Source organism: Lemur catta, chromosome 3 (assembly GCF_020740605.2).
Source record: "Lemur catta isolate mLemCat1 chromosome 3, mLemCat1.pri, whole genome shotgun sequence".
NCBI lineage: Eukaryota > Metazoa > Chordata > Mammalia > Primates > Lemuridae > Lemur > Lemur catta.
In genome coordinates this window covers 97102020-97127555 of record NC_059130.1, presented here as the reverse complement: position 1 = coordinate 97127555, position 25536 = coordinate 97102020, and the positions used below count along the sequence as shown (strand labels likewise).

Genomic DNA, 25536 nt, shown 5'->3' with positions numbered 1-25536 from the left:
CCACAAGATCTCCATTGAAGTGTACCTTCATGGGATGTTAAATTATCTTAGAAAAGTCTAGTGAAATGCCATTAGTAGATATTATGTCATTTCTGGAGCTAATGATGATGGTTTTTGAGGCTAAACATGCTCTTATGCTCAAGCAGGTCATATTTTGAATATTTGACATGTATTCTTCGTTTTTCAGTGCTTAGGATATGTAAACAGGTAGCTACAGTCTTATTTCTCAGTATATTTTTCAGCAAATCTTTTGTTTCCAGATAAATCAGAAAACTACCTTCCTTCTGCATTTTTTATCTGATGTCATTATGGTATGTAGGTGGCAGCTTTCTTGGGCATAGTTGTCTATATAACTGTTCACCATATGAGTCATTGTCTGTTTCTATTCTTCTGCCTGAAAATTCCATCTTGGAAATAATGTCATGCAGTTGGTGGACTGCAGCACTCTACTAGTTATGTACATTGCAGCTGGCTTTGTATGTTATGTTGATAGAATTTACCTGTGGCTAGAGAAGGGATGAAGTTACTTATGGAGTCAGACTCAATGCCTCCAAATGATATCCCCTATGAAAAAGATGCCAAGCAAGAATCTGCATAAAACACACGTTTTACATTCTAAGCATACAGTGCCTAACTTTTCTTATTGTGTCTGCTTAAATCCTTATCACAGTTGTACTTCTGTTTGAGCAAGTGGCCAGTTTAAGTAGATACTAACTTTGAAGAAGTTCTGTATTGGCCCCTGGAATGTGACAGTTCAGCATACCACATTGAAAAGGTAGGAACCAAGTCTATGTAGAGTAGAACACCTTAAAGTTAATTCACTTTTACCAAATTCCTCTATTGTTAAACAGTATTCCTGTATTGGTTAATTTTTAAAATCATGATTTGCCACACTTAACGTGTCCACTAGAATGTAAGCTCCACGAGAGCAGGGGGGTTTGTGCCTGTTTTGTTCACTATAGTATACCCGGCACATGGAATAGTGCTTGGCACAGACCAGGCTTTCAGTAAATATTTGTTCGAATGAATGAATTGGTTTTATCTTCTATACGTCTTTTGTTCTATATTAGAAGAAATCTCTTATATAGATTATCTGAATAATTATTTTATTTCTTAAGAAAGCTATTAATTTTCTGAAAAATGTTTTAAAATTGTTTAGAAAGCTCTGTGTCAGTCAGGGACCAGTCAGGGGAACAGAAATCACTGTTGGTTGTATAAGCAGAGGGAATTTAATATACAGAATAGGTTATACAGCTGATATAAGAGCCAGGAAGCTAAACGTGGGCCGGTGTGGCACCCCAGAGATTAGCAATACCTGGGAGCTACTACGCCACTAAGGAAAATAGAAGGTATAGATGCTAGTGTCACCAAGGCCTAGAAGCCTGAGCTGTCTGGTATGAGATAGAAGCATGGAAAGAGGAGCTGCCTTGTGGCAGCTGGAATCCAGTCTGAGTAAGAGAGAGAGCGTTACCCTGGCTTCTCGCAGCTCCTACCTCTTATCCTCACCAATGCCTCCTGTTGACAGAACTTATCCAAAAATCAGTGGGCAAGGGAAACTGGGAGTTGTAGTTCCCAGTGATAGAGCAGAGCAAGGAAAGGTTGGTTCCCAGCATGAAGAGGCAAGGACACAATGGCACTTCTCTACCATGTAATTCTTTCTTGTTATGGTATTTGAATTATTTTGGAAGAGAGAGAAGAAGGGTTTTTAGGCAGATACAACCTCATATGCTTGTAAAGGATCTTGACTGTTGCTGAAACAACAATTAGTCCCAGGAAGTAATGTAACCACTCGGTCATAGCCTATATAATTAGGGTGCGTGACTAGGCAAATTGGCTTCTGTTGAATCTGTATTTGAGTATTGGCCACTGCCAGGAGTGTTTTATCGTTTGATTACTCAGAAAATAAGTTCCCACCCTGTCAATTCTAGGAAGCCTTAGATACAGTGTATCTACTACATTGAGCTGTCTCACCTACAACTGAACGACTTGAGTTGGTAACACAGAAGATATAGAGAGAGAATTTTGAGGACTGTAGTCTTAAAACACGGTATAGCTTAGTCTTTTCTTGATCATCAAGGTAATCCAGTGGGGCTATTTTTCCTTGTGCCACACATCATTTTAACTAGTCATATTGGTTGGGTTTGTTCTCCCCCACAACTTCAGATAGGTTAGCACTGGGTGAAGGAGGTGAGATCACTGGATCTAGTTTCTTCTACTCTGAACCCGAAAAGTATTTTGTCTGATAAGGAATGTCGCTGCCGCTCCGTTTAAAATCAGATCTTCCCAAGCTATTGCTACTAGTTTTCCTCTTGATTGTAGGAGTGTTTAATGAGTTACATGATACAAGTTCAGCACTCTCTGGTAGTGCTTTTTTTGTCAATCGGGTCACCTGCATTTGGGCCCTTGCTACATTGGTGGAATTAGTGGAACTAGGCCATTAGAGGTTTTCCGTGTAGTGTGAGTGTATTTCCTTTTAGGCTGCTACTTCCCGCAGAGGCCACAGGTAAAGGGCCCTCATTGTTTGAATAAAGTTACCAGCTGTAAAAATTGCATAGATTATATTGCTTTTCTCTTTTTTCCAAAAAAATTAATTTTCTTTTGGCAGGTATTGCTATAATTCATAGATGTAACTAAAACGTAACTTGGTATTTTAAAAAGCATTATCAGACTGCTTCCCAGAGTACCGGTTCTTTTCAGCCAGTCCATTTCAACTTAAAAGGTACATCTATGCATTTTTGAAGCCTCATGTTTAATAAATATAATATTTTGCCACTGTATTTGACTCTTCCCTTTCCCAAACTTTCTCCTTCCCTACCCCACTCTTCTGGATCCTGTATTTCCCCACAGGCTTTGTGAATGCTGGTCCATTGATGGCTGAACTGCAGGTCTCTCCCCAGTGGAAAACCCCAGAGATGAGCCAAATCTGCCTTCAGCTGTGGCCATCCATCAGCGTAAGGTTGCCCTGGTGGTTGTCTTCAGTTTGTCTAACGCTCCCTTTACTCCCATCCTCCTTCGTGTGTGGCGGAAACTTGCCCTGGAATTATGCCTTTGTAAATATGTCACTGGGCAGTGGTAGGATTTTATTATTGCTGCTGCTTTTCGTTTTCAATTAATGTTAAGTGATTCTTTGACAAGTTTTGTTGACCATAGCCTTCTTTTCCCCTCAATTTATATATTTCCTATAGGATTTTTGGTTTGCTTTTAAATAGATATAGAATATAGTTTAAGTTCTGGATTTCATAAACCCGCTTAGATAATACTTTGTTGGTTTCTTTTTAAATTTTAAGTCAAAACTTTCAAAAAGAAATTTCTTAATCCAGAACAACAAGAACTGGGTCCCACGGGCTTCATGTCATTTCTCCTTACCCCAAAACCAAATGTGTAATGCTGTCATTTTATGATGTATTGAAAATAGTGAAGCAAATGCAAGAGAGAGACCTACTCTGAGTTGTAGTAATAAGCCTGTCCCAGCATAGTGGTTTGAGCAAATAGAGCACCTTTTCTTCTTCCTGTTTCAAATAGCCATGCTGTCTTTTGCAGCAGTTGCTAGTGATGGAAAGACCATAAATCCCCAAGCTTTTACCGCAGAGCTTACATCTTTAGATGTGGGTTTACGTGTTAATCCTCCAATGTTACTTCACCTCGTTGGCCTGAAGGGCACACGCAGTACATTTTGTTATTTAACTTCCTCTTTTCTTGTCTAACTGGAAGTCCCCGAATGTGTAGATTTAGAAATGAGTTCTTTAGTGTGTCTAGTTTTGAGTTAAAGATATTTGTGTTAATATTGGTTAGAATGTTGTTTTTGTTCTTATGCCTTTGAAAAATAATTTCTTATAGAATTTTCTATGTGAGCTGGTGACATATGCTATAGTATAAGCTCATGTGGAAAGAGGCATTGGTATCTTTCTGTTGTTGATACTTTACTACTCACACAAACCCTCTAAGGAGAAATGGGAAGGAAACTTCCTGGTCTTACCATAATAGTTTTGCTTAAAATAGCTGTAAACAGTAGAGCTAATGGAAACCAGTTTGAGTGTGACAGCTGATTTGAGAAAGAAAGAATTAAAAGATTCAGGCTCTTCTGCCATGTTGAAAGCATTTTCACTGAAAGAATAGCCGTTTGGCACAGGGGTTTGACTTTGTCTTTCTGAAAGTAGGCATGAAGCCTTTGGTTAAAGGAACTCTTGCAGACGGAAGAGAAATTTGAGGAAAGGTCTTTCCCACAGTGTGACTGCTAAATTAATGTCTGCAGCTTGTATGAGAGAGAAAGGAAGTTTTGTTAAATGCAGCATTGGAATCAGAAGAGTCCAGCTTAGCTCCTCTGAGCATTCTGACTTTGTTCTGAGCGTAGTCTGAACAGGAGCAGCCTGACACAAGTGACTCAAGTCAAGGGTCCATATTATGGGCAGAGTAAAAATAAGTCCCAGTTTCATTAGACTTCTCATGCATTTAAGGAAAAAAAAAGGTTTGTTGCCATAGGAACAGACTCCCAGATAAGTTGTTTTTTGTCTTGTATCTCCCAGGGAGACTGGGAGGTAAGAAGGTCCTTGTGCTTATAATCTAAACATCAATAAATGCTGTTTTCTAAAAAAGAAAAAACTTTATCTTTTCTGATTATGAAAGTTATTTATATTTATGATAAAAATCATTGGAAAGTACAAAGAAATGTAATGATATAGAAGATATTTCCCATAAGCTTATCACTCATTATTTACTTGAGCTTATATCATAATGACTTTATATCGTCATTATCTTGCTTACCATTTATCATAAGCTTATTTCATGACATTAAAAACATTTAAATACCTTTGTCATAGTCCCTCATTGGAATATGTCATTATTTACTTAACTCTTGTCCAATTGTTGGATATTTGAGTTTTCAGTTTTTCAGTATTACAAATAATGGTGCAATGTAAATTTTTATGTTGCTGTTTGACTGATGAGTTATTTATGTGTTCAGATTTGAGTAGTTGTTTGGGCCCTCTAATTTTAAAAAGTTGTCAAGGGCGTCCTCTGGGTTGAGCCCATATACAGCTGGCTTTGCTGTGGGGGCTGTCATTCTGAACTGCTTTGTTGCAGCAAACATCTGTTGAGGCAAGGAGTAGAAAGCTGGGAGAACCCTGGCTTGACCGTAAGGAACAGCTTTATGGTCATATCACAGCAAGATGGGCACCTGTGTGGGAATATTTTTGTGCCATTGGTTAACATCTTAGGTTGTTCATACAGTCCTCCTTCACTTAATTCAGTCCACTGGGAGGGTAGTTTAGAGGCCCTACATTAAGAGAAACAGGATAATAGCTCCTGCATTTTTTTTTTTTTTAACAAGGGCTTTCCTTAGACTGTAAATGAGGACAAGGACTGTGTCTTCATGTATATATGTATACCTAATGCACAGTGTCTGGTGCATAGTATCTGTGTCCCCATCATGAACAGCATTGTTCTGTTACTGTCTGCTCAGATCCTATTCTTTTTTTGTTTTGTTTTTTGACAGTCATATTTATGCTATTAACTCAGATATAGAAGGTCTGTGACAGCCCAGGAAGCTGAGCAGGTGAATTTCATGGTTGCTTTGTGGTAATTGCTTCTTTGTTGCCATTTCGCTTGCATGCTTCTGGCACCTGTGCTGCTTTGAAAGCTGGAGCCAGTCACGAAGCTAATCCTCTGCCCTCTCAGTAGGAGGCTTTGGTGTGACACATCATCTTGGAGAACATGTAGCCTGGGGCGTGAAACAGGAGGCTGAGATAGCAGTCCTGTAGCCCTTTGTGGGATGGGAGTAAATATTTAGACACTGTTCTCAGGTGCGATAAAAATTAATAATAACCTTGCAGCAGTTTTAGAAACTCTCTTTGTACCCACTGGAACAGGTTTATTTAATTTGAAGAACCCTACTTTGGCTCTTTTGAAGTTGTGATTTTTTTCCTAGAAACCTGCCCTGGGTTTCTCTGCATAATGTTCCCTTTGCAGGATCTTTCTATCCACGTGGCTGGCATCTTTGCCCCACCCTTCTGTGCCACACCTTTTGACCTCTACCTCATTATACTAAGTTCTGAAACACCTAGGTTTTAAACATTGTGGTGAATATTTTCTTTCTGAAGGGCAAATCTCCACTCTTTGCTCTCCTCCCTTAAGCCAGGGCTGTTTTGATGACTAACATTCATCATGCCACTGGACTAACCATCTGTACTTTGATCCCAGAATTCATGTCTGTTCTGTTTGTTTAGAAATGAAAGTTCTCTAGCTTGTTTGGTTATTGTTGTGATTCCATTACACTGGCACTGATTTTCTGTCTGTTTGCCATTGGTTGGGACTCTCCCAGTGTGTTAGGAAAGCTGCTGCACTGCATTGTGGAGGGTTCACGTGTTCATGGTCTTGCACAAGGGCTCATTTGCTGACTGAGAAGGTTTTGTGTAGAACCTCTGCCTGGGTGAAAGGCATGAGCTTTCTTGGAAACAGCTGAAAAACATTTTCTGTCCGGCTACTTGGTCTTGAGCTATAGAATGTTACACTCTTCTCTCCTGGGCTTGTTTTTGAGGAAGGGGATTATGAATGGGAATAAGTCTTCACTCACTGTCCCAGATGTTGGACTTCTTAGTAGCAGAGTGAATTGTATGTTGTAATAGAAAGGAACACCTAAATAACAAGATATCAATTTATCTGACCATTACTGCAAATCTAATCTGCAATGTATAGCACATTTGGGGTGTGTAAAGATACTACTTTCAGTCCAGCTGATTATTTCTTTTGTGAACTTGGGCAGATGACCTGGGCCTTACTTTTTCCTACTGTGGTTGAACTAGATAATCTCTAAGGTCCTTTCCAATGTTGGAATTCTATACTCTAAATGCTTATTTGTTACAGAACAAGAGAAGAGGCCTTTCCACAAAATCAGCATATTCTTATATCTCACCCACTTGAAACAAAATGACTTAAAAATGGTTCCTCTAGACCATGATTTCTCAACCTCAGCACTGTTGACATTTTGGATAATTGTTGTGGAGGTTGTCATGTCCATTTTAGGGTTTTTAGCAGCATTCTTAGCCAGTTGTGACAACCGAAAATGTCTCCAGATATTGACATTGCTCTTTGAGGGGAGATTGCTTTGGTTGGGTGCCATTTGTCTAGAGGGAGAAGTTCACCATTTGAATGTGGGCTATTTTTAATATCAATTTTCATATTGTTCCTCTACTGCGTATTACCTTTTTAATCAGCAAGCATGTATTAAGTGCTTATTATATGCAGATGAATGCCAGCACATGATTATGAGGGAATTTAAAGATACTATGTCAAGTGTTGAAATATTGGGTCCACCTGACCAACTTTCAAATGACTACTCAGCTATAGCTCATCAGTCCCTCCCTACATACTTACTTGCCCCGTCCTGCTGGTAGCTGTTGGTTGAGGTAGTGACTGAAATGTGTGAAGATGTTTGCTTGCAAAGGCTGTCTAGGAAGCCCCTGGGCTTGTGAGTTATGGATCAGAACTGGCTCTTGAACATCCAGAATCTAGTATTATGGCAGCTACCCAGGGGAAGGAATCAGTCCCTGGTCAGTATGAAGGGGTCAGGAATCTATCCTAGGGATGGAGGATGAAGAGCAATCTCACTGGTCAGTGGCTGTATCATCCTTCTTTAGTAGCTTCTTCTAAACATAGGCATCCCCCCAGTGGGCAGGCTCACTGGCAGCTTCAGTATTTTTTTGAATATATGAGTAGATGCTGGTTGTTGCAATGAGGAAGTTAAGGCTTTAACCTAAGGTAACCTAAAAATGTAAAGAACTGAATGTCTCAGGGGATGAAGACAGTAACTTCTGGAAGCAAGTTTGCATCTATTATCTGAAGTGAGGTCATGAGTGCTAGGAAATTAGTTTAATTATGTCAAGTTTTAAAATATCAGATCCACCTGGCTGACTTTGAAATGATTGCCCAGCTGTTAGCTCAGCAATCCCTCCCTACACACCTACTCCCCCCCAGCCTGTAGTTAGCCATTGAAGCAGTGATTGAAATGCTTTAGATTTCTGGGGAGATCTAATTTTTGCACTTGTTACGTTTGCTATGAAATGTCAGGATAGGTTGAATAACTTTTCATTTGCTCCCAATGCCCCCAATTTTCCTCATCTGTTTTATATTCACATTTTTCACTGAGTCAGGTGCAGAATGGTGTTGCTTTCGGTAGTGTTCCATGAGCATCCTTGCTGGGATGCTCTGGGATCCCAAAGCCATGATTCAGACACTTCAGCCTGTGTCAGTCCCTGTCCTTGGGTCCTGGCAGGCTCTGTGTTCCATTCCAGCTGAGCCTTTGCTGGAGTGATTGCCTACATGGAGTCTTCAAGCCAAACAATTGTTTGTACTGAGATAGTCTCACTGTTTGGCTCCTAATGAAATAATCTCCTTCCTGCCCCCAATGAAAGCAGCTATTTTTTTGTTTCCTCCCTCCCCTTTTCAGAGAAGCCATGTCTCAGCCTCCACTCTTCTAGCTTATTCATAAATGCTTTAAGCAGCGTCTTTGTGTAGAGGAAATTGGCTAGAGCCAAAATATCATGGGCTAACCAGGAGATGAGCATTGACACCCTTTCCTCTGACTTTCTATGTAGTATATTTAAATTTCCTTTGTGTGATTTTCTATAGTAAGCAATCTAAAACTTAAATGCACATAAGAAAAATAGTCATACTAGGTTTATTAAACATATACTAAATTAGGCAGTTTTGTTACCTGCAGGAGCTCATAAAAATAAACAAGAACAACAAAATAAAGCCTGACAACAGAGCAGACATAGATGAGTGAGTGCCGCAGGAGAGGCAGCAAAGTACTGTGGGAGTTGGAATGGGAAAGAGAAAAGGCTTCATGGAGAAAGTGGGCAGAACAAGATTTTCACAAAAATGTTTTGCAGATAGAGGGAATAGGCCCTGTAAAGCTGTTTGTGAGAGATCTTAAGTTGACCAGGAAAATGTAAGTAGTTCTTCATGCCTTTTTCAGGGAACATTTAAGTTAACAGCATCAATGAGTTTCTTTCAATTGACTTCTAGGGTAGATAGTCTAGGTGGTCTCCATTTTCTGAGTCTCCCTTTTTCCAATTCCAAGTTGCCATTATCCATGTAATTGGCTCTAAAGAGAGCAGGCAAATTCATCATCTCCAGCACAGTTTCAGTCATAGATTTTTAGCTGGCTTTCTTTATCATTTACAACCTAATTCCTTCATGTATTTGCTTTATCAAACATTTTTTTATTCAGGTTCCAGCACTCTTTGTTTCTATCCGGATCCGGAGGTTTATTGGGAACACACTTCTAGGCTTTTCTGAAGGTGACTGTTTCAACCACAACCATCCATTATTTCCCTCAGAAGTTGTTCTCCATTCTTCTGAGATGTTTTTAGGGTGTTTTGGGTGCCAGTCACTTGAGATTGGAGGGATTTTATGCATCTTCAGATGACCATGTCTGTCCTTGAAGGTGAGCCATCATCATTTCACTCCACGAAATGAAAGTTTAGAGGGCTCACCTTTGTTCTTGTTCGAGAAAGCCTACTGTGTCCTCAAGTGAAGAGGCGGACCTCTTCAGATTTTTATTAAGTTTTGCCGCACTTGATGTTTATAACATCAGAGGTTTGGGCTCCACTGGAAGCACCTGGAGGGCTTCATTGGTTTGTGTAATCAGTCAGTCTCACTGACTTTACGAGATTCTTCAAAACCAGCAGAAAATCTTTTGGCTAGCTCTTTTTCCTTCCTTAAAATATGTTGGCTCTTTACTATGAAAACAATCATAGCAACACATACCGGAATCTCCCAGGGAAACCCCAGAAGAGTTATGCCTTGTCTCAACCTTTCAGATAGCACCACCAAGAGCATGGCGTGGCTGCTTCAGGACCAGCTGGAAAGACATTACAAATTTTTTTATTAAGGTATTATTGGCAAATGAAAATTATATATATTTATAGTATACAACGTGATGTTTTGATGTATATTTACGTAGATTTCTGTGGCAATCAGAAGCCCCTCTGTATCCTATCCCCTAGCCTCTGGGTCTCTGTGGGTAAGATTCACTCTCAAGTTTCTCTGTGTGGCAGGAACATGACAGCTGGCATCTACACACAGTTTTTTTTTTTTTTTTTTTTTTTTTTTTTTGAGACAGAGTCTCACTCTGTTGCCCGGGCTAGAGTGAGTGCCGTGGCGTCAGCCTAGCTCACAGCAACCTCAAACTCCTGGGCTTAAGCGATCCTACTGCCTCAGCCTCCCGAGTAGCTGGGACTACAGGCATGTGCCACCATGCCCGACTAATTTTTTCTATATATATTTTTTAGTTGTGCAGATAATTTATTTCTATTTTTAGTAGAGACGAGGTCTCGCTCAGGCTGACCTCGAACGATCCACCCGCCTCGGCCTCCCAGAGTGATAGGATTATAGGTGTGAGCCACCGCGCCCGGCCTACACACAGTTTTGAGGGGAAGTGATGTCATTGTTGGTGTATAGAAGTGAAGAGTAATAACAATTGATAGTAGAAAGGCCCAGGTCATGGAAGAATTTAAGACACACTTAGAAGTTTGGAGTTCAGGTGACAGTGGTGCTGGTGTTGGGGGAGTCCAGTTACATGTCTTTGAATGGGAGGATGACATCGTCGGAACATACATTGGCAGAATGTCCTTTGCAGAGCCAAAAAATAAGTTCAAACTAGGACCCTGTCCTTTCCCTCCTGAAGTCTTCTGGGGAGTAGAGTTGAATAATAATGGTACACGTTGGTTGATTTGATAGTTCTTTAATCCCAGAAACATAACCTAAGTGTACACTAGTTACTATCCACTGCTGGGAGAGACAGAAAGGAAGAGTCACAGCCAAACCACAGTAAATTCCTACCTGCTAATAATAAAGCAGGGAAGTAAGATTGATGTGGAGCTAAATTTCCTGAAAGTTAATTGCCTTCCCTTCAATCATTTTGGAGTTGTTTAATGAACTTTAGAGGTACAGTTACTATCTTTTAGACAAGGTAGATTTTAGAGATAATCTAATCTATTAATAGTTAAGGAAATTGGGTCTCAGAGAAGTGAATTGACTTGCCTATAGTCACTCAGCTAATTAGTGCCACTGTTTAGGTAATCCATATCTTTAGCTCTAATAGATAGCAGGGGCCAGTTAAGTAAAATGAGAAAGATGCAGAATGTCTCCTTCCTTTCTTCTACCAGACCGTGTTCTGCTTTCCTGTTGATTCCTAGTGTTACAGGCTGTACTGTTTTTTGAGAAAAGCCATTTTAAGTTAACTGCTGAAATAGGTTTAGCTGTAAATCAACTAATCCAGAGGTGGGGAACCCACAGCCTTACGGCCACATGTAGCCTCCTAGGTCCTTAAGTGTGGTCTTTTGACTGAATCCAAATTTTACAAAACAAATCCTTTTATTTCTATTTAATACATTTTTGTTCATGTTTTATATTTTTACTTTAATTTTTAAAATGACCATATTTAAATTACCAAAGAATAAAGTAAGTTTCAATGAATTAATCCTCCCAGATTGAGTGGCACAATTAGAACATTAGTAAGCCGTAAAGGCTAAATTAACGGCTGCTATGCTCATGATTTAGTTCTGACTTCCCCCACCTGACTGGTGCCACTGTTGCACAAGGCTGGTTGGTGAGAGCTTATGGGGGTCGAGTACACCAGTCTGTTATCAGCTTTTGACAGCAGTGCACTCTTTTTCTGTTTGAAGTGGAATCTGTGAATAGTTGCACAGCTCAACAGTAATTTTTAATTCTGTCTGCCTAACAGCCCATCATGTCAAAGAACACCAAGAAAACACTGAAGAAAGAAAACAGATTTTTTAATGAGGATTGGGAATTGCAGTATTATCTTGTTTCCGCTACAGATAAGATGATTTGCTTGCTTTGTGATACTGCAATATCAGCATTAAAGAAATTCAATGCTCATCAGCATTATAACACTCATAAGGACCACAAATATTTTAAACTAGAGGAAGAGGCATGAAAGGTTGTATTACAGAAATTAAAAGATTAAAAGCAAAATCAAAGACAGTTATTTCAAGCAGCAATAAGGCCTGGAAATAATGCTACTGAAGCAACTTATGAAGTAGCTTATATACTCAGGAAAAGAAGGGAAGCCTTTCAGTGATGTAGAAATTGTGAAAGAATACATTGTCAAAGTTGTAGGATGCTTAGACACCCATAACGTTTCAAAATACAAACAACTGCCTCTTTTCAAGGAGAACCATAACTGATCGGCAGCATGAATTAGCCTTCAACTTAACAGAACAACTTCATGCAATATTTCAAAAGGAAAATATATATTATTCAGTCGCTTTGGATGAAACAACAGATACTACTGCCTTGGTGCAGGTTTTATACTTCATTTGGGTCATAACAGAAGATTTTCTTTGCTACAAAGAGTTACTTGCTTTGGACACTCCTGTGAACAGAACACAGGGAATAGATATCTTCAACAGCTTTCAAGATAAATGTCATGAAATTGGGCTGAATTTGGTAAATTGAGTGAGTGTATGTACAGATGGAAAACATGAAGGGTTTATTGCACAGATAAAAAAAGTGTTAACAGATCCAGATGCTCTCATTTCTTTTCATTGTATCTTGCATCAGCAAAATCTCTGTGCTAAAGCTATTATTTTAAGTGACACTTTGCAACAAGTTATAAGTATTGTTAACTATATTCATGCAAATGCAACACAGCATCTTCAGTTTTGTAACATGCTAAAGTTGAACCATGAGGTATTCGGTGTGGATTTGCTGTATCATTCTAACCTGAGTTGGCTATGGCAGGGACAGGTGTTAGTCTGCGAGAACAGTTAAACTTTATGAAGAACAGAATCAGCAATGTGAATTATTGAAAGAAGATTTCTATAGGAATGCAGCATTTCTGTGTGATATCATGTCAAATCAAAACAATTTGAATGTTTCTTTGCAAGGTAAAACTAAGTTTGTTTATGATACGTGGCAAAAAATCCAAGCATTTTGAATAAAGCTATCTTTTTTCAAAACCCTTCTTCAAAAGGAAATTTCAGATGAATATTTTCCCCAGTTAGCAAAGGTCATTGATGAGCAGAGTGATAAATGCAAACCATTTGAAGAATATGCAGCTGTTACAGACCTATTAACTGGAGAATACAATGAACGTTTCACTGACTTTGAGAATCATGTCATCACACTCAAATTAGCATTTCAGCCTCACCTAGTTGATATCACCAAGGCACCTAAAGAACTACAGATGGGGTTGATTACTCTCTCAGTAGAGGACATTTTAAAGTTATTGTTTGATGCTAAGAAAGATCCAATTGAAATATGGAAAATGCAGTAGAATACTCATGCTTTTGGAAACGTGCCCGAAAAATGCTTTCTAGCTTTTCTACCACTTGTTGCTGCGAATCTACGTTCGCTACCCAACCCAAATCAAGATGCTCTAAAGGTCACAAATGACTGATATCCATCTAGAGGATCAACTGAAACTGCAGACCTCCATGCTGCAGCCAAACATGCAAATGCTTTCCAACAAAAAGCGGACACAATGAAGTCACTAAAATGTTAGTTAACTTTAAAATTAACAAATAGTTTTAATTTTTTGAAATTATTAAGTACATAGTAGTTGGATTTTTACAAAACAATGTACATTTTTAAGTATATCTAATTGAAATTTCTTGAATGTGGCCTTATTTGATTACAGCTAAATTAATGTGGCCTTCCACCATGAAAAGGTTCCCACCCCTGGACTAATCATTTCATCAGTAAGGATTCAGCAGTACTCTACTGCACTAACCTCCTTTTTCTGGATACCTGCTAGGAAGATAATATTGTTTTGCTTCATCTCCACTGATACAACAATCTAATTGCTACATTTGCTCTATCATTGATATCTGGGATTAAGTTGACTCAGCTGGCTTATATTTTGGTTGGTTGAGTATATGAGTAGCTGCTCTCTTCTGCTAATGTCGCCAAACCTCCATCTTTATCTTGCATACTTTGGTATTATATATAAATATTGGAGGAGTAAAAAGCAGCACCAGGAAATCAAAGTGGTGAGAAGACAGATTAGTAGAACTCAGTCTAAGGAACGCCTCTCTAATAATCAGTGCCATCTAATGGTAGAAAAGACTACCTTTTGAAATGTACATAATTGACTTAGCAATGGATGAGCCAGGTGGTCACCCAGGGAAGGATTTCCTGCATTCATTGAGAGATTGGACCCAATCTAAGGTTCTTTCCACCTCTGATTTTCTAATTTTAAATTCCTTAGTATAGTATTTACCTTTATTCTTTAATCAATCTCAGAAATGTTTTCATTTGTTTTGTCTCAACCACTTAAAAAGCTTAACTTTTGCTCTTTTTTCGTATGTATGAATGTGCACAGTGTCTTTTTTAGACAAATGAAAACAACATTCTTGCAAGATGGCCTGGACGGAAAGGGACTTCTCTTGCAGAGCGAGTATTCTGAAAGCAGAGGTTGATTGAGTAAGCCTTTATTTTGGTCTCCTGGTTCCTTAAAATGTTTGTACTTACAGAAGTTATTTTGAAATAGGGAAGTAGATGAATTCTCTTTTGTATATATGAAAATAGGATGGTAGCTGGGTGCGGTGGAGCACGATGGCTTATGCCTATAATCCCAGCACTTTGGGAGGTTGAGATGGGAGAATCACTTGAGGCCACGAGTTCGATACCAGCCTGGGCAATATCTAGACTCCATCTCTACAAAAATTTTTTAAAAAAATTAGCCAGGCATAGTAGTGTACACCTGTAGTCAGTCCTAGCTACTTGAGAAGCTGAGGCTAAAGGATTGCTTGAGCACAGGAGTTTGAGGTTGCAGTGAGCTAGGATCCTGCTAATGCATTCCAGCCAGGGCAACAGAGCAAGACCCTGTCTCAGGGGGGAAAAAAAAAAGGCTGGTAAACATACCCCTCAACAGCCCTACTTAATTTTTCCAAGATCGTACTGGTATTTCTGTAACTTATTCTTCTTAGTGAATCAGAGAACAGAGGGCTATGAAGAGTGGAGCTGAGGTAACTGGCATTAGATTTGTTCTTAAAACCAATACTGCTGCTTTTTTACTTTGACTTCCAAATTTTGTGTCAGGGTTAATGACAGTTAAGGAGAATTAACTTCTACTTTAAAATCAGAGTTTGTTGATTTAGGTTTTTCCTTACGTGTTTATCACATTTAAACCAGTTTTCATTGCCTGTCCCAGGCTCCATGAACTGAATTTTGTTCAGTGTTTTAGGTTCATTAAGACCTAACATCTTCATAAATTGATCGTTTCATTTTACATTCTCAGAACTGTTGAATATTAACCCAGAAGGGACCTAAAAATTACCTACAAATCATCTACTAGAACTGTAGTAGTAGGAAGAGTCTTAGGGCCCATTGTTCACCCAGCTCACCATGTGGGGATCATTTCTCTGTCATCCCTGAGAGTTGATTGCTGAGCCTCTGCCCGAACAGAGGCTGCATTTTATTATTTTGGGATATGCTACGTTTGTTTTCACACAACCTTAATTGTTAGAAATTTCTTCCCCACAGTGTGCTAAAATCAACTTTGACTCATTGGTGCCAGTTCTGCCTTTGAAACCTGCCCAAAGTAACCTGTTCCCTTTTCTGTGTGATAGCTTAGTTTTTAAGGTGTTTGAAAACTTCTCCCTTCATTTTGCAAAACAGGAAAAATTATATACTTTTATGTTCCTTATGGATGAATTCATTTAACAAATATTTATTGTGTATCATCTTCTATCTGCTAACATTGTACTAAGTGTTTGGGATAAATGATGAAAGGACATGATCTTTACCTTCTAGAGGTCGTGGACTATTTGGGGCAGGAGAGACCTATAAGTAACTAACTCTAACACAGTATTAAGTATTAGATGAGCAGAGCATACAGTGGACTGTTAGCCATAGAGAAGGTCAAGATTTATTCCATTGAAGGCCTCACAGAAAGGTCATGTTGGAGTGGATTTTAAAGTTTGTCAAGCAGGGAATGGGGAAGAAAGCCATTCTAGGTAGAACGAATGGTGTGGGCAAAGAGGTATGCATGTAGGGCATATTTCAGAATGACAACTTGCTCAGCATGTGTAAAGCACAGGCTCTTAACAGCCTTTATATGTCATGTTGAGCAGTTTGAACTTATCTTGCAGCCAGGAAGGAGACACGAATGGTTGTGTTGTTTTGCTTTTGAGATATCTGTACTGTTTTTTTCCCATTACAAAATTAATATAAGCTCATTGCAAACAAGTCAGAGAGTATGTAAAAATATAGAGAAGGAAATAGATATTTCACAACCCCATTATTTAGAGATAACAGCTTTTAATATTTTACATATGTTCTTTCTGATTTTTTTCTGTGCAACATGTCACATTTTAAAACCAAAATGGAATTATTTCATGTATACTGTTTTAATACTGGATTTTAAAATTAACATATCATGGAGATATTTTTATACCAAATAGAAAGCTATATTTTTCCCTATTTTATGGTGATATAATTATGTAATCTATTGATGTTTCCAATTTTTATAAAGATGTAGTAATGAACATTTTAAACTTATTTCTTTATGTACTAGGCCTGTTGTTTCCCTTATGAATTCTTACACGTGGGTGTCAAAGGATTTGCTTAGGTGTTGTGTTTTTTTTTTTTTGGAAATGGGGTCTTACTATGTTGCCCAGGTTGGCCTTGAACTCCTGGGCCCACCTCAGCCTCCTGAATAGCTGGGACTACAGGCACGTGCTACTGTACTCAGAATACCTAGTTTTAATTAATTTTTAAACACATTTTGCCTCCCTGCTATGTGTAAGGAACTGTGCTATGCCCTGAGAATGTGATAGTGAATGTCACAGATCTCATGTCAGTTCTTATAGCACTTATAGTTTATTGGGAAAGAAATGTTAAACAATCACACAAATAAATATATAATAACAAAATGTGGTATGAGTTAGAAAGAAAGAGTAAAGGGTAAATGAAGGTTTATAACCTTTAAAAAATCCTTATCTTTTAGAGCTATATGCTGAATTATATATACAGATGAAATGGTATGATATTTTGGATTTGCCCAAAATAATCCAAGGTTGGGGTGAGGGATGGTGGGTGGGAGTATAGCTGAAACAAAATTGGCTAGGAGTTGATAATTGCTGAAGCTGGTGGTTAATTATACTCTGCTTTTCTATCATAAAATGTAAAAACCAAAAGAAAGGGTGAAAGAGAGATTACAATCTGGATTAGATTGGGGGCCCAAGGAAAGACTTCTTTGAGGAAGAAACATTTCAGCTCGTGATGTATAGGAGTTGGCCAGGCTACAAGTGGCAGATGGCAGTTGGGGAAAGAGCTTTTTAGGTAGTAGGAACAGCATGTACAAAGGCCAAAAGCCCAAAGGAAGGAACATGTTGGTGCCTCGAGGAAATAAAAGAAGGCTGGTGTTGTAGGAGTTGGTAGGCTGGGGAAGTCAGCCTGGACTAGACATTTGAGACCTTGGAGACCATGTTAAGAATTTTGTTCTTTAATACAACAGTAATAGAAGGAAGCTTTCTATAGAAAAGTTTTAAACATCAGAATGACAAGGTGACTTTTGCTGCTTTAAAAGTTCAAGTTGGTTGTTTTGTGGGGAATGGTTTTGGTTTGGGCTTGGGGAAAAGAGAATGGGAAAGTGAAAGTGTAGAGAGAGACATTAGGAGGTTATTGCACTGGTCCAAAAGATGTTGGTGACTCTAGGTTGGAGAAATTGTGATATAGATGAAGAAACGAGGTACTGATTTGACAGATACTAATATTTTGGTCTTGGTGACGTGGGGTTGAAGGAGAGAGATTTCAAAGGTGATGCATAAACTTGTGACTGATGCAGTCGAATGGTTGGGGGTGTAGTTGGCTAAGATGAACAGTAGAGAAAGAGCAGATTCTGTGGCAAGAGATTGAGAGCTCAGCTTGGAATATGGTATTCAGAAAATTCACACTGATTTACATTTTTTCCCCTCTGTATGAGACTACATGAAAGGTTTACATTCAGAGGTCTGATCTATATAGATTTGTTTTAGAAAAGTTATTCTGCTGGGAGTCTGGAGACCAACTAGTTGTTAAGTCTGTGAGCTATTTGAGTCAAGGAATCTCATCTTTATTGTCTCTGCCTTTGTACTTAGGCAGAGTGCCTGGCACATAGGTTCTCAATAAGTAATGTGAGAGAATGAATGTTTATAGATGAGAGATGAGAAGGTCTAGGTAGAAACAGATAGATTCTAGAAAAGCGTCCAAGGTATATTGAACAGGGCTTGGGTGGAAAATGGAAAGATTTTCTCTCCCCTCTCCCTGCCTGTTGAACTTTTCAACAACTCCACAATGCCAGCAAGTCTAAATGTGAGTAGCCATTAATTTATCAATGTGTTTTTCCTCAACATTTATTTGTCTGGAACTCCACAGATTAGAAATCAGCAAGCTGTAATTATTATAATAGTAGCTTGAAACCCTCTATCACTCTAGTTCTCCTCTTCTCTCTGCTGAGTTCTCAATCCCAGAACTCTTCTAATCCTGACAGCTCTGGTGTTGGGGGAAGTTTCAGCAGCAAGGGCAATTTGCAGCTGGGCAGCAGTAGTTAGTTCGTAGAAGCTGTCCAGAAGTTGAGTGTAAATTGGATATTACTTATTTGTTTTTCCATTTAACAAATGGGGACATAAGCCCTTGGGAGACTTGTCGAAACACATGCAAACAGGCCAGTGTAAGCCCAGGTCTCCCTGATGCTGTACTTAACTACAGTTGATTTCTTGACTGATCAACCAAATCCATGTCCTTTCTTCATTTTTTCTGATTCCTCATTGCAGAGTGATTATATGTTAATTTTAATATTGCTTAATGCTACCTTAGCCTGCTCTTAGGTTCCTGTTGAATGTGTTCACTTAGCTGTGACCTTGTTCTTGTGTTGTGCAAATCCTTACTAGGTTTATATCACTTGTTTATCCTCTTTGCTTTCAAAATTGTTCACATTATTGACTCTCAGTGTATCATTCCATTTTCACTTTGAAAATGATATCTTTTGTATTTTCTTCTTGGTTGCCATGACCAGTGTGTATTGAACAATTGATTTATCTTTTTTATTGATATATAATGTATATATTTTTGGGGTACATGTGATATTTTGATACATTCATATAATGTATAATGATCAAATCAGAATAGTAGGAATATCCATCACCTTAAACATTTATCTTTCCTTTATGCTGGGAACATTTGAATTATTCTCTTCTAGGAAGATGAGGAAACTGAGGCTTAGGAAGTTTAAGTATCTCTTTTGAAATATACAATAGATTATTGTCTACTATAGTCACCTTATTGATTTATTGAACACTAGGTCTTACTCCTTGTATGTTATTGTATTTTTGTACCCATTAATCAACTTCATTCCCCCAACTGCCCTCCTTCTGGTAACTACCAGTCTACTCTCTATCTTCATGAGATCCACTTTTTTAAACTCCCACAGTCATTTGCAGCAACATGGATGGAACTGGAAGTCATTATAAGTGAGACAATTGGTTTGTCTTTGCAAGTATACCAGATTTAAGTAGGCTGGCCCTATAGCAGAAATACCAGGGACTGTGAAGTCCAAGCACCCACCACTCAGGCTGACGGCTTCGGGCCTTCTTCCTTTGTGTGTGTAGCAGAGGTATGTGTGCTCACAAGGGCAGGGTGGGGGTGTGTGGCAGAGAAGGGAAACTGGTGGGAGTTTAGATACTGCATTTCCATAAGTATTTTGAGAGAGATAAAGGAAGCTGCCTAAAATTTAATGTTTTCTAGAAGACTTTGAAATTGGGTCTAGGGTAAATTTCTTCTCTCTGATATTTAGTTAGTTTTGGTTCTTAATTTTCAGGGCCAGAATTCATATTCCTTTCTAAAAAGAAGCATTATGTGCTGTTGCATAAAGTGTTGGTTTACACATATGAATGAGGTAATAAAGATAACTGGGAAATGGGTTCTGGAAACCTCATTCCATACTATGTTCTTATATGTAGCTCTCATTTATTATTGTCCCTCCATGTTCTAGGCACTGTGAGGTGGCTATTATTGTACACATTTTTATAGATTGAGGAAACTGAGCCTTAGTAAATTTAAGTATCTCCCTTAAGGTCACAGAGGTAATCATTGATGGAGCTGCATTCAAACCTAAGTCTTTTCTAGTTGCAAAGGTTGTATTTTTAACAATTACACCATTTCCCCACATTTTCAGCCATATAAGTAACTTTTGTCTCTTGCATTTTTCTCTTCAATTTCAGACTCTTTTATGGAACATAATAATAAGAATAATAAATCTAGTGGCTCAAAACTAAAAGAAACTGAGTGTCTGGGATAGAACTATTACTATTTCACTGGGGAAAGTTTGTAGAAGAAATGTCAGATGGGGGCAGTGTGGACGGTTGGGAGAGTACAGAAGAGGCTATCCTCTCTGGCTTTTCATGAAAATATAGTTGTCTGTATTTCTATACTGAAGTCTTGTCACTGGTTCCAGAGTTACTCCAAGGTTTAGTCTTGCATTCCTCAGAGGCAGAAAGACTTTTTAAGTACTCTGGAGTGGGAGCTGGAGAGATTCCACAGCTGTTGACAATGGGTTAGGTGATTGGGAATTGCCTTCTCTGGCCTTAGGGCCAGGGAACAAACAGCATAACATTCCACAGCTAACTTATTTATTAAAAGGAAATTTTTTTAACTGCCTTCCTAAGAGAAGATACCATAGCTAACTTTTGAGGAATGTTTTGGGCTTCTGATTTTATTAGCAAACAAACACATCTTAACTATCTTATGAGTTGTAGATTCTAGACTCTAGAGCAAAGGAAAAATGCTAAAAATACACGAAATATTAACTTTTGGTCCCGTTTTTAACCTTATATAACTTAGATCTTATGAGAGTTCTGGAAACTGTAACCTAAAATAGATGTACAGCATTCTAAGAAACCTCATTCACATGTGTTTAGGTTTTTCATTTTGTGTTTTTGTAACACCCTACCACCCAAAACAAGTGTGTGAATCATTTGTGTGTTTATAAGCTATATGGCAGACCAACTATGTAAATCCATCTAGGGATTTGAAGAGACTAAAGGTCTTTGGAAGATAAATCTGAGCCTGTGATGATAATGGTAAGAAGGTATTGGGATAAAATTTCAGGCAGGGAACACCACCTGGTGGTGAGAAGGAGGATTTGCGCCTTCTAGAGTTGTATTTGCCATAGTGATAATCTTTGTAAAAAATTACATTCTTATTTGTAACGATCATGAATTCAGATTTCTAGGAATAATTTTCTTTTTTCTTTGCTTTTTTTTTTTTTTTTTTTGAGACAGGGTCTCACTCTGTTGCCCAGGCTAGAGTGCCGTGGCGTCAGCCTAGCTCACAGCAACCTCAAGCTCCTGGGCTCAAGCGATCCTACTGCCTCAGCCTTCTGAGTAGCTGGTACTACAGGCATGTGCCACCATGCCTGGCTAATTTTTTCTATATATATGTTTTTAGTTGTCCATATAATTTCTTTATATTTTTAGTAGAGACGGGGTCTCGCTCTTGTTCAGGCTGGTCTCGGACTGAACTCCTGAGCTCAAACAATCCACCCACCTTGGCCTCCCAGAGTGCTAGGATTACAGGCGTGAGCCACCGCGCCTGACCTCTAAGAATAATTTTCTGCCAAATGATTCTAGCATTCTTTCATTAAAAGTGCTGCCAATTGCTTGATACATTATTATGCTAAAAAAAACACAAAACCCTGCTGTCAAAACCTGCAGGCTAACCAAATAATTGTGTCCTACAGAACTGAAGTTTTGTGTTCCTTGTTCCAAACACAGGTCCTGTTTTTCTCTGTACAAAATCAAGTAACATGGCTGGGCACAGTGGCTCACACCTGTAATCCCAGCACTGTGGAAGCCCGAGGCAGGAGGATGGCTTAAGCCCAGGAATTCTAGACCAGCCTGGGCAACACAGACCCTGTCTCTATTTTAAAAAAAAAATTAAAAAAATTCAGTTAGGCCGGGCGCGGTGGCTCACGCCTGTAATCCTAGCCTTCTGGGAGGCCGAGGCGGGTGGATTGCTTGAGGTCGGGAGTTCGAGACCAGCCTGAGCGAGACCCCGTCTCTCCTAAAAATAGAAATAAATTATCTACACAACTGAAAATATATATAGAAAAAATTAGCCGGGCAGGGTGGCGCATGCCTGTAGTCCCAGCTACTCGGGAGGCTGAGGCAGTAGGATCGCTTAAGCCCAGGAGTTTGAGGTTGCTGTGAGCTAGGCTGACACCACGGCACTCACTCTAGCCGGGGCAACAGAGTGAGACTCTGTCTCAAAAACAAACAAACAAACAAAAAAAATCAGTTAATGTCTATTCACTTCTTTATTGCATTTTCTAATTTTGACATCATACTTATTTTATGTGGTAAATTTCTGCCTAGTGGAATGATGGAGAAGGAGATATTTCTGATTTTTCAGTAAGTCTTTGGCAAGTATCACATAAAAGGAAGTCACTTTTTTTTCCTCCCTCAAATTATAAAAATTATGAAGAAGAGTAATAATTTTCCACAGTGATTACTAGGGTGAGCAGAGTAACAGTTTTTTATTAAAATTCATGTCTGAGATTTCTTTTTTGTTGCAATAAGCATCTTTATTATTTGGCAATTTGAAACTAGGTAATTCTGTAGTTGGGTAAAGTAGGGACATCAGCCTAAGGAGAAAGGATCCTATTAAGTTAACGTGGATGTATATTTTATAGGCCTTGGAGGGGCAAGGAGGATAAACAAAGTTTTAAATTTCAGGTTGAGCCTTGGGCCGGCATGCCATGTCTGTATCTTTTTTCCTGGTAGGAAAACTGAATCCAGGCCCTACCACCATCGCAAAGTCTCTTGGGAGAGGACTGTTCATGTAAGGTGCTAGGCTAAACAGAATGCGACATGGCTTTGCACTGCTCTCCTAGGATTTTTCTTAATATAAGTAAACAGAGTATTATAACATCTGGGTTTCAATACTCATATTATCAGACACTGTAAAAAAAACTGCGCCATGCACAAAGGCTTACGTATTATATAATTCTGTTTATTTGAAATGTCTAGAATTGGCAAATCCATAGAGAGGATAGATTTGTGGTTGCCAGGAGCTGGGGCAGGGGGTTGGGAAGAAATGGATAGTGCCTGCTAATGGGTTTGGGATTTCTTTTAGGGTGATGAAAATGTTTTGAAATTAGTGGTGGTCATTTCACACTATGTGAATATACTAAAAACCACTGTACTGTGTGTTTAGAAAAATTTAAACTAAAAAAAAAAGCTGATCCGTGGAAGAATGAATAAAGTCAATAAAAATAAAAGGGTGGTTGTTGTAAAAATTCTTTCACTTATGTTCTAGCAGAAATGTTGTCTGATAATCTAAATATTGCAGCTTGGGCCTTGAATGTCATAGTTTGTACTTTATTACCCTGTTCCTGACCTTTACAGGGCCACGATGGGCCTCCTGGAACATTGGTGTGTTCATCTGCATTCGATGTGCTGGAATCCACAGGAATCTGGGGGTGCACATATCCAGGGTAAAGTCAGTTAACCTCGACCAGTGGACTCAAGAACAGATTCAGGTACTTACACGGCCCCAGAGTGAGTCAGCTGCTCCCATATACCCATGTAAAAGTAGTTCCAGATGAATTCCATTCAAATTGGACACAAAGGTGAAGATAAAGGAAAAATTAGTTGTTATACACTTATGTTAAATTCGCACATCTTAGTAAAGGGATGTTTCATCTTTCTATTTAAGATACAAGTTATTCTACATATGTTTTACCTCCTACAGGACATAAATAGTCTATCATCTAGGACCCTGTGGGGCCATGAAGGTATCAAGAAAGATATTGGTTTATCTTCTAAGACCCTTGGAATTTGCGGATCTAACATTTTAGACATCATAGACTTATAGAAATAAATCATAAACTTTATTGTAGAAATATTTTATTGTTAAAATGCCTATATCAATCTTGCTTGCTGTTAGCTTGGTGAGCTTGAAGTGAGATACTTAAGCATCTGGCTGGCCTAAGATCTGCACCTTGATGTAGCTTCATTGTTCTTTATTCTCTTCTTACCTTGAAACACTTTAATTTTAAAATTTTTTTCTTTTTGGGGGATAAAAGAGAGCCCCCTGAAAAAAACCAGTTGCTAAAGTTGGAGATGGAAATAAAAGGTTATTCTTAACCAAAAAATGGCTTTAGAAATTACTTTAGACTACATTTATAGATTTGTTAAAGGTGTAAAAAAGCGAGTTACATTTTGCAGTTGTGCTTTACTCAATCTTATGAAGGAAATTATATACCATGGAGGTATTTGGGCATTTGAAGATTTAAAAAGCTCTTGAGATTTATCCCTCACAAGTGTTAATGGATTCATTTAAAGGCCTAGTGGGAAACACACATTTATGGATAATAAAGATTACCAATAGATTAATTAGAATAGATTAATTAAACACTGATTATTGCCTGTCAAGTAGACATTTTGATTGTTAGCTATGTATCTTGAACTTTCAAATGAGATCCTGAATTATTACTGAATTAAATGTATCATGGCAGACAAATCTTTCAATAAAAAGAACCCATAGAATGGAGAGGGGAAGGAGGCTGGAGGAGGGAAATGATTGGGATTCCTAGAGGGTAGAGAAAATCATGGATTGGAACTCAGAATGCACAAGTTTAAGTCTTGGTTATGCCAGTCTCTAGGTTGGTTCTTCAGTTGTACAATGCTGGGATTGGGTGAGAAGTTTTTCAGTTTATTCCTGATCTAACATTCCATGTTTCTACATTCTCTTTGGTCACAGTGCATGCAAGAAATGGGGAATGGAAAGGCAAACCGACTTTATGAAGCCTACCTTCCTGAGACCTTTCGGCGACCCCAGATAGACCCGTATCTTTTCTGGAGCAACTTAGAAGGCTGAGTGGTATTTTGATGTCTAGGGAGAGTCATACAAGACTCACTGCTGTGATCTAACTGAGTCATCTCTATGTAGATTAGTCAAAGTCCTTGCTTTCCTTCTGACCTGCAACCAAGACATGCTAAAAACAAATGTATACTTGCTAATGTCAGAATTGTCATGTAGTGTCATGGAGAAGGTTCACTCAGGAATTAAGAATGCAGTGATTTCAGTGTGAATTCTTCCATAAAGTTACATCTCCACTAGTTTATTTTGGATCTCTGAAACTATTGTTTGATAAAAAGAATAGTTTACTATGCTCTGTTGAACCCTAGCAGTCAGCAAAAGTATTCATTTTTATTGTCTTTTTATGTCCCATGTGAAAAAATTAACTATTGTTGGCCAGTTTATCAATAACTTTCTTTCTCCATCTGTTCAAGACTTCTTGAAGGTAGTGCTTCTCAAAATTTGGTTTGTAGATCATGTTAGAGTTTGGTTTTTGGTGGGTGCAGGTGAAACCTGTTAAGTGCAGGTTTAGGGCTCTGACCAGAAGGTCTGGTCAGATTTTGGCAATGGGGCACAAGAGTTTATATTTTTAAGGGGCACTTAGGTGCCTTTATTTGAGGCCTATTGACCAAAATGCTTTAAAATTGATAATTGACTGCTTTACGTATA

At 38.6% G+C, this 25536-nt stretch overlaps 1 protein-coding gene across 4 annotated transcripts in view; it reads left to right on the top strand.

The window, feature by feature from the left end:
- SMAP2 (small ArfGAP2) overlaps positions 1 to 25536 on the top strand; it is a 45865-nt gene that overhangs the window by 6344 nt on the left and 13985 nt on the right. The window contains exons 1-4 of one of the 4 annotated variants that reach the window (XM_045548140.1): positions 2619 to 2719; positions 2848 to 2951; positions 23412 to 23545; positions 24769 to 24854. In XM_045548140.1, the coding sequence (XP_045404096.1) occupies positions 24772 to 24854 (83 nt within the window). In that variant the 5' untranslated portion in view covers positions 2619 to 2719; positions 2848 to 2951; positions 23412 to 23545; positions 24769 to 24771. Of the gene's footprint in view, positions 1 to 2618; positions 2720 to 2847; positions 2952 to 13500; positions 13524 to 13979; positions 14449 to 23411; positions 23546 to 24768; positions 24855 to 25536 lie in introns of those variants that run through there. The other 3 variants (XM_045548139.1, XM_045548141.1, XM_045548138.1) reach the window with 3 other exon arrangements.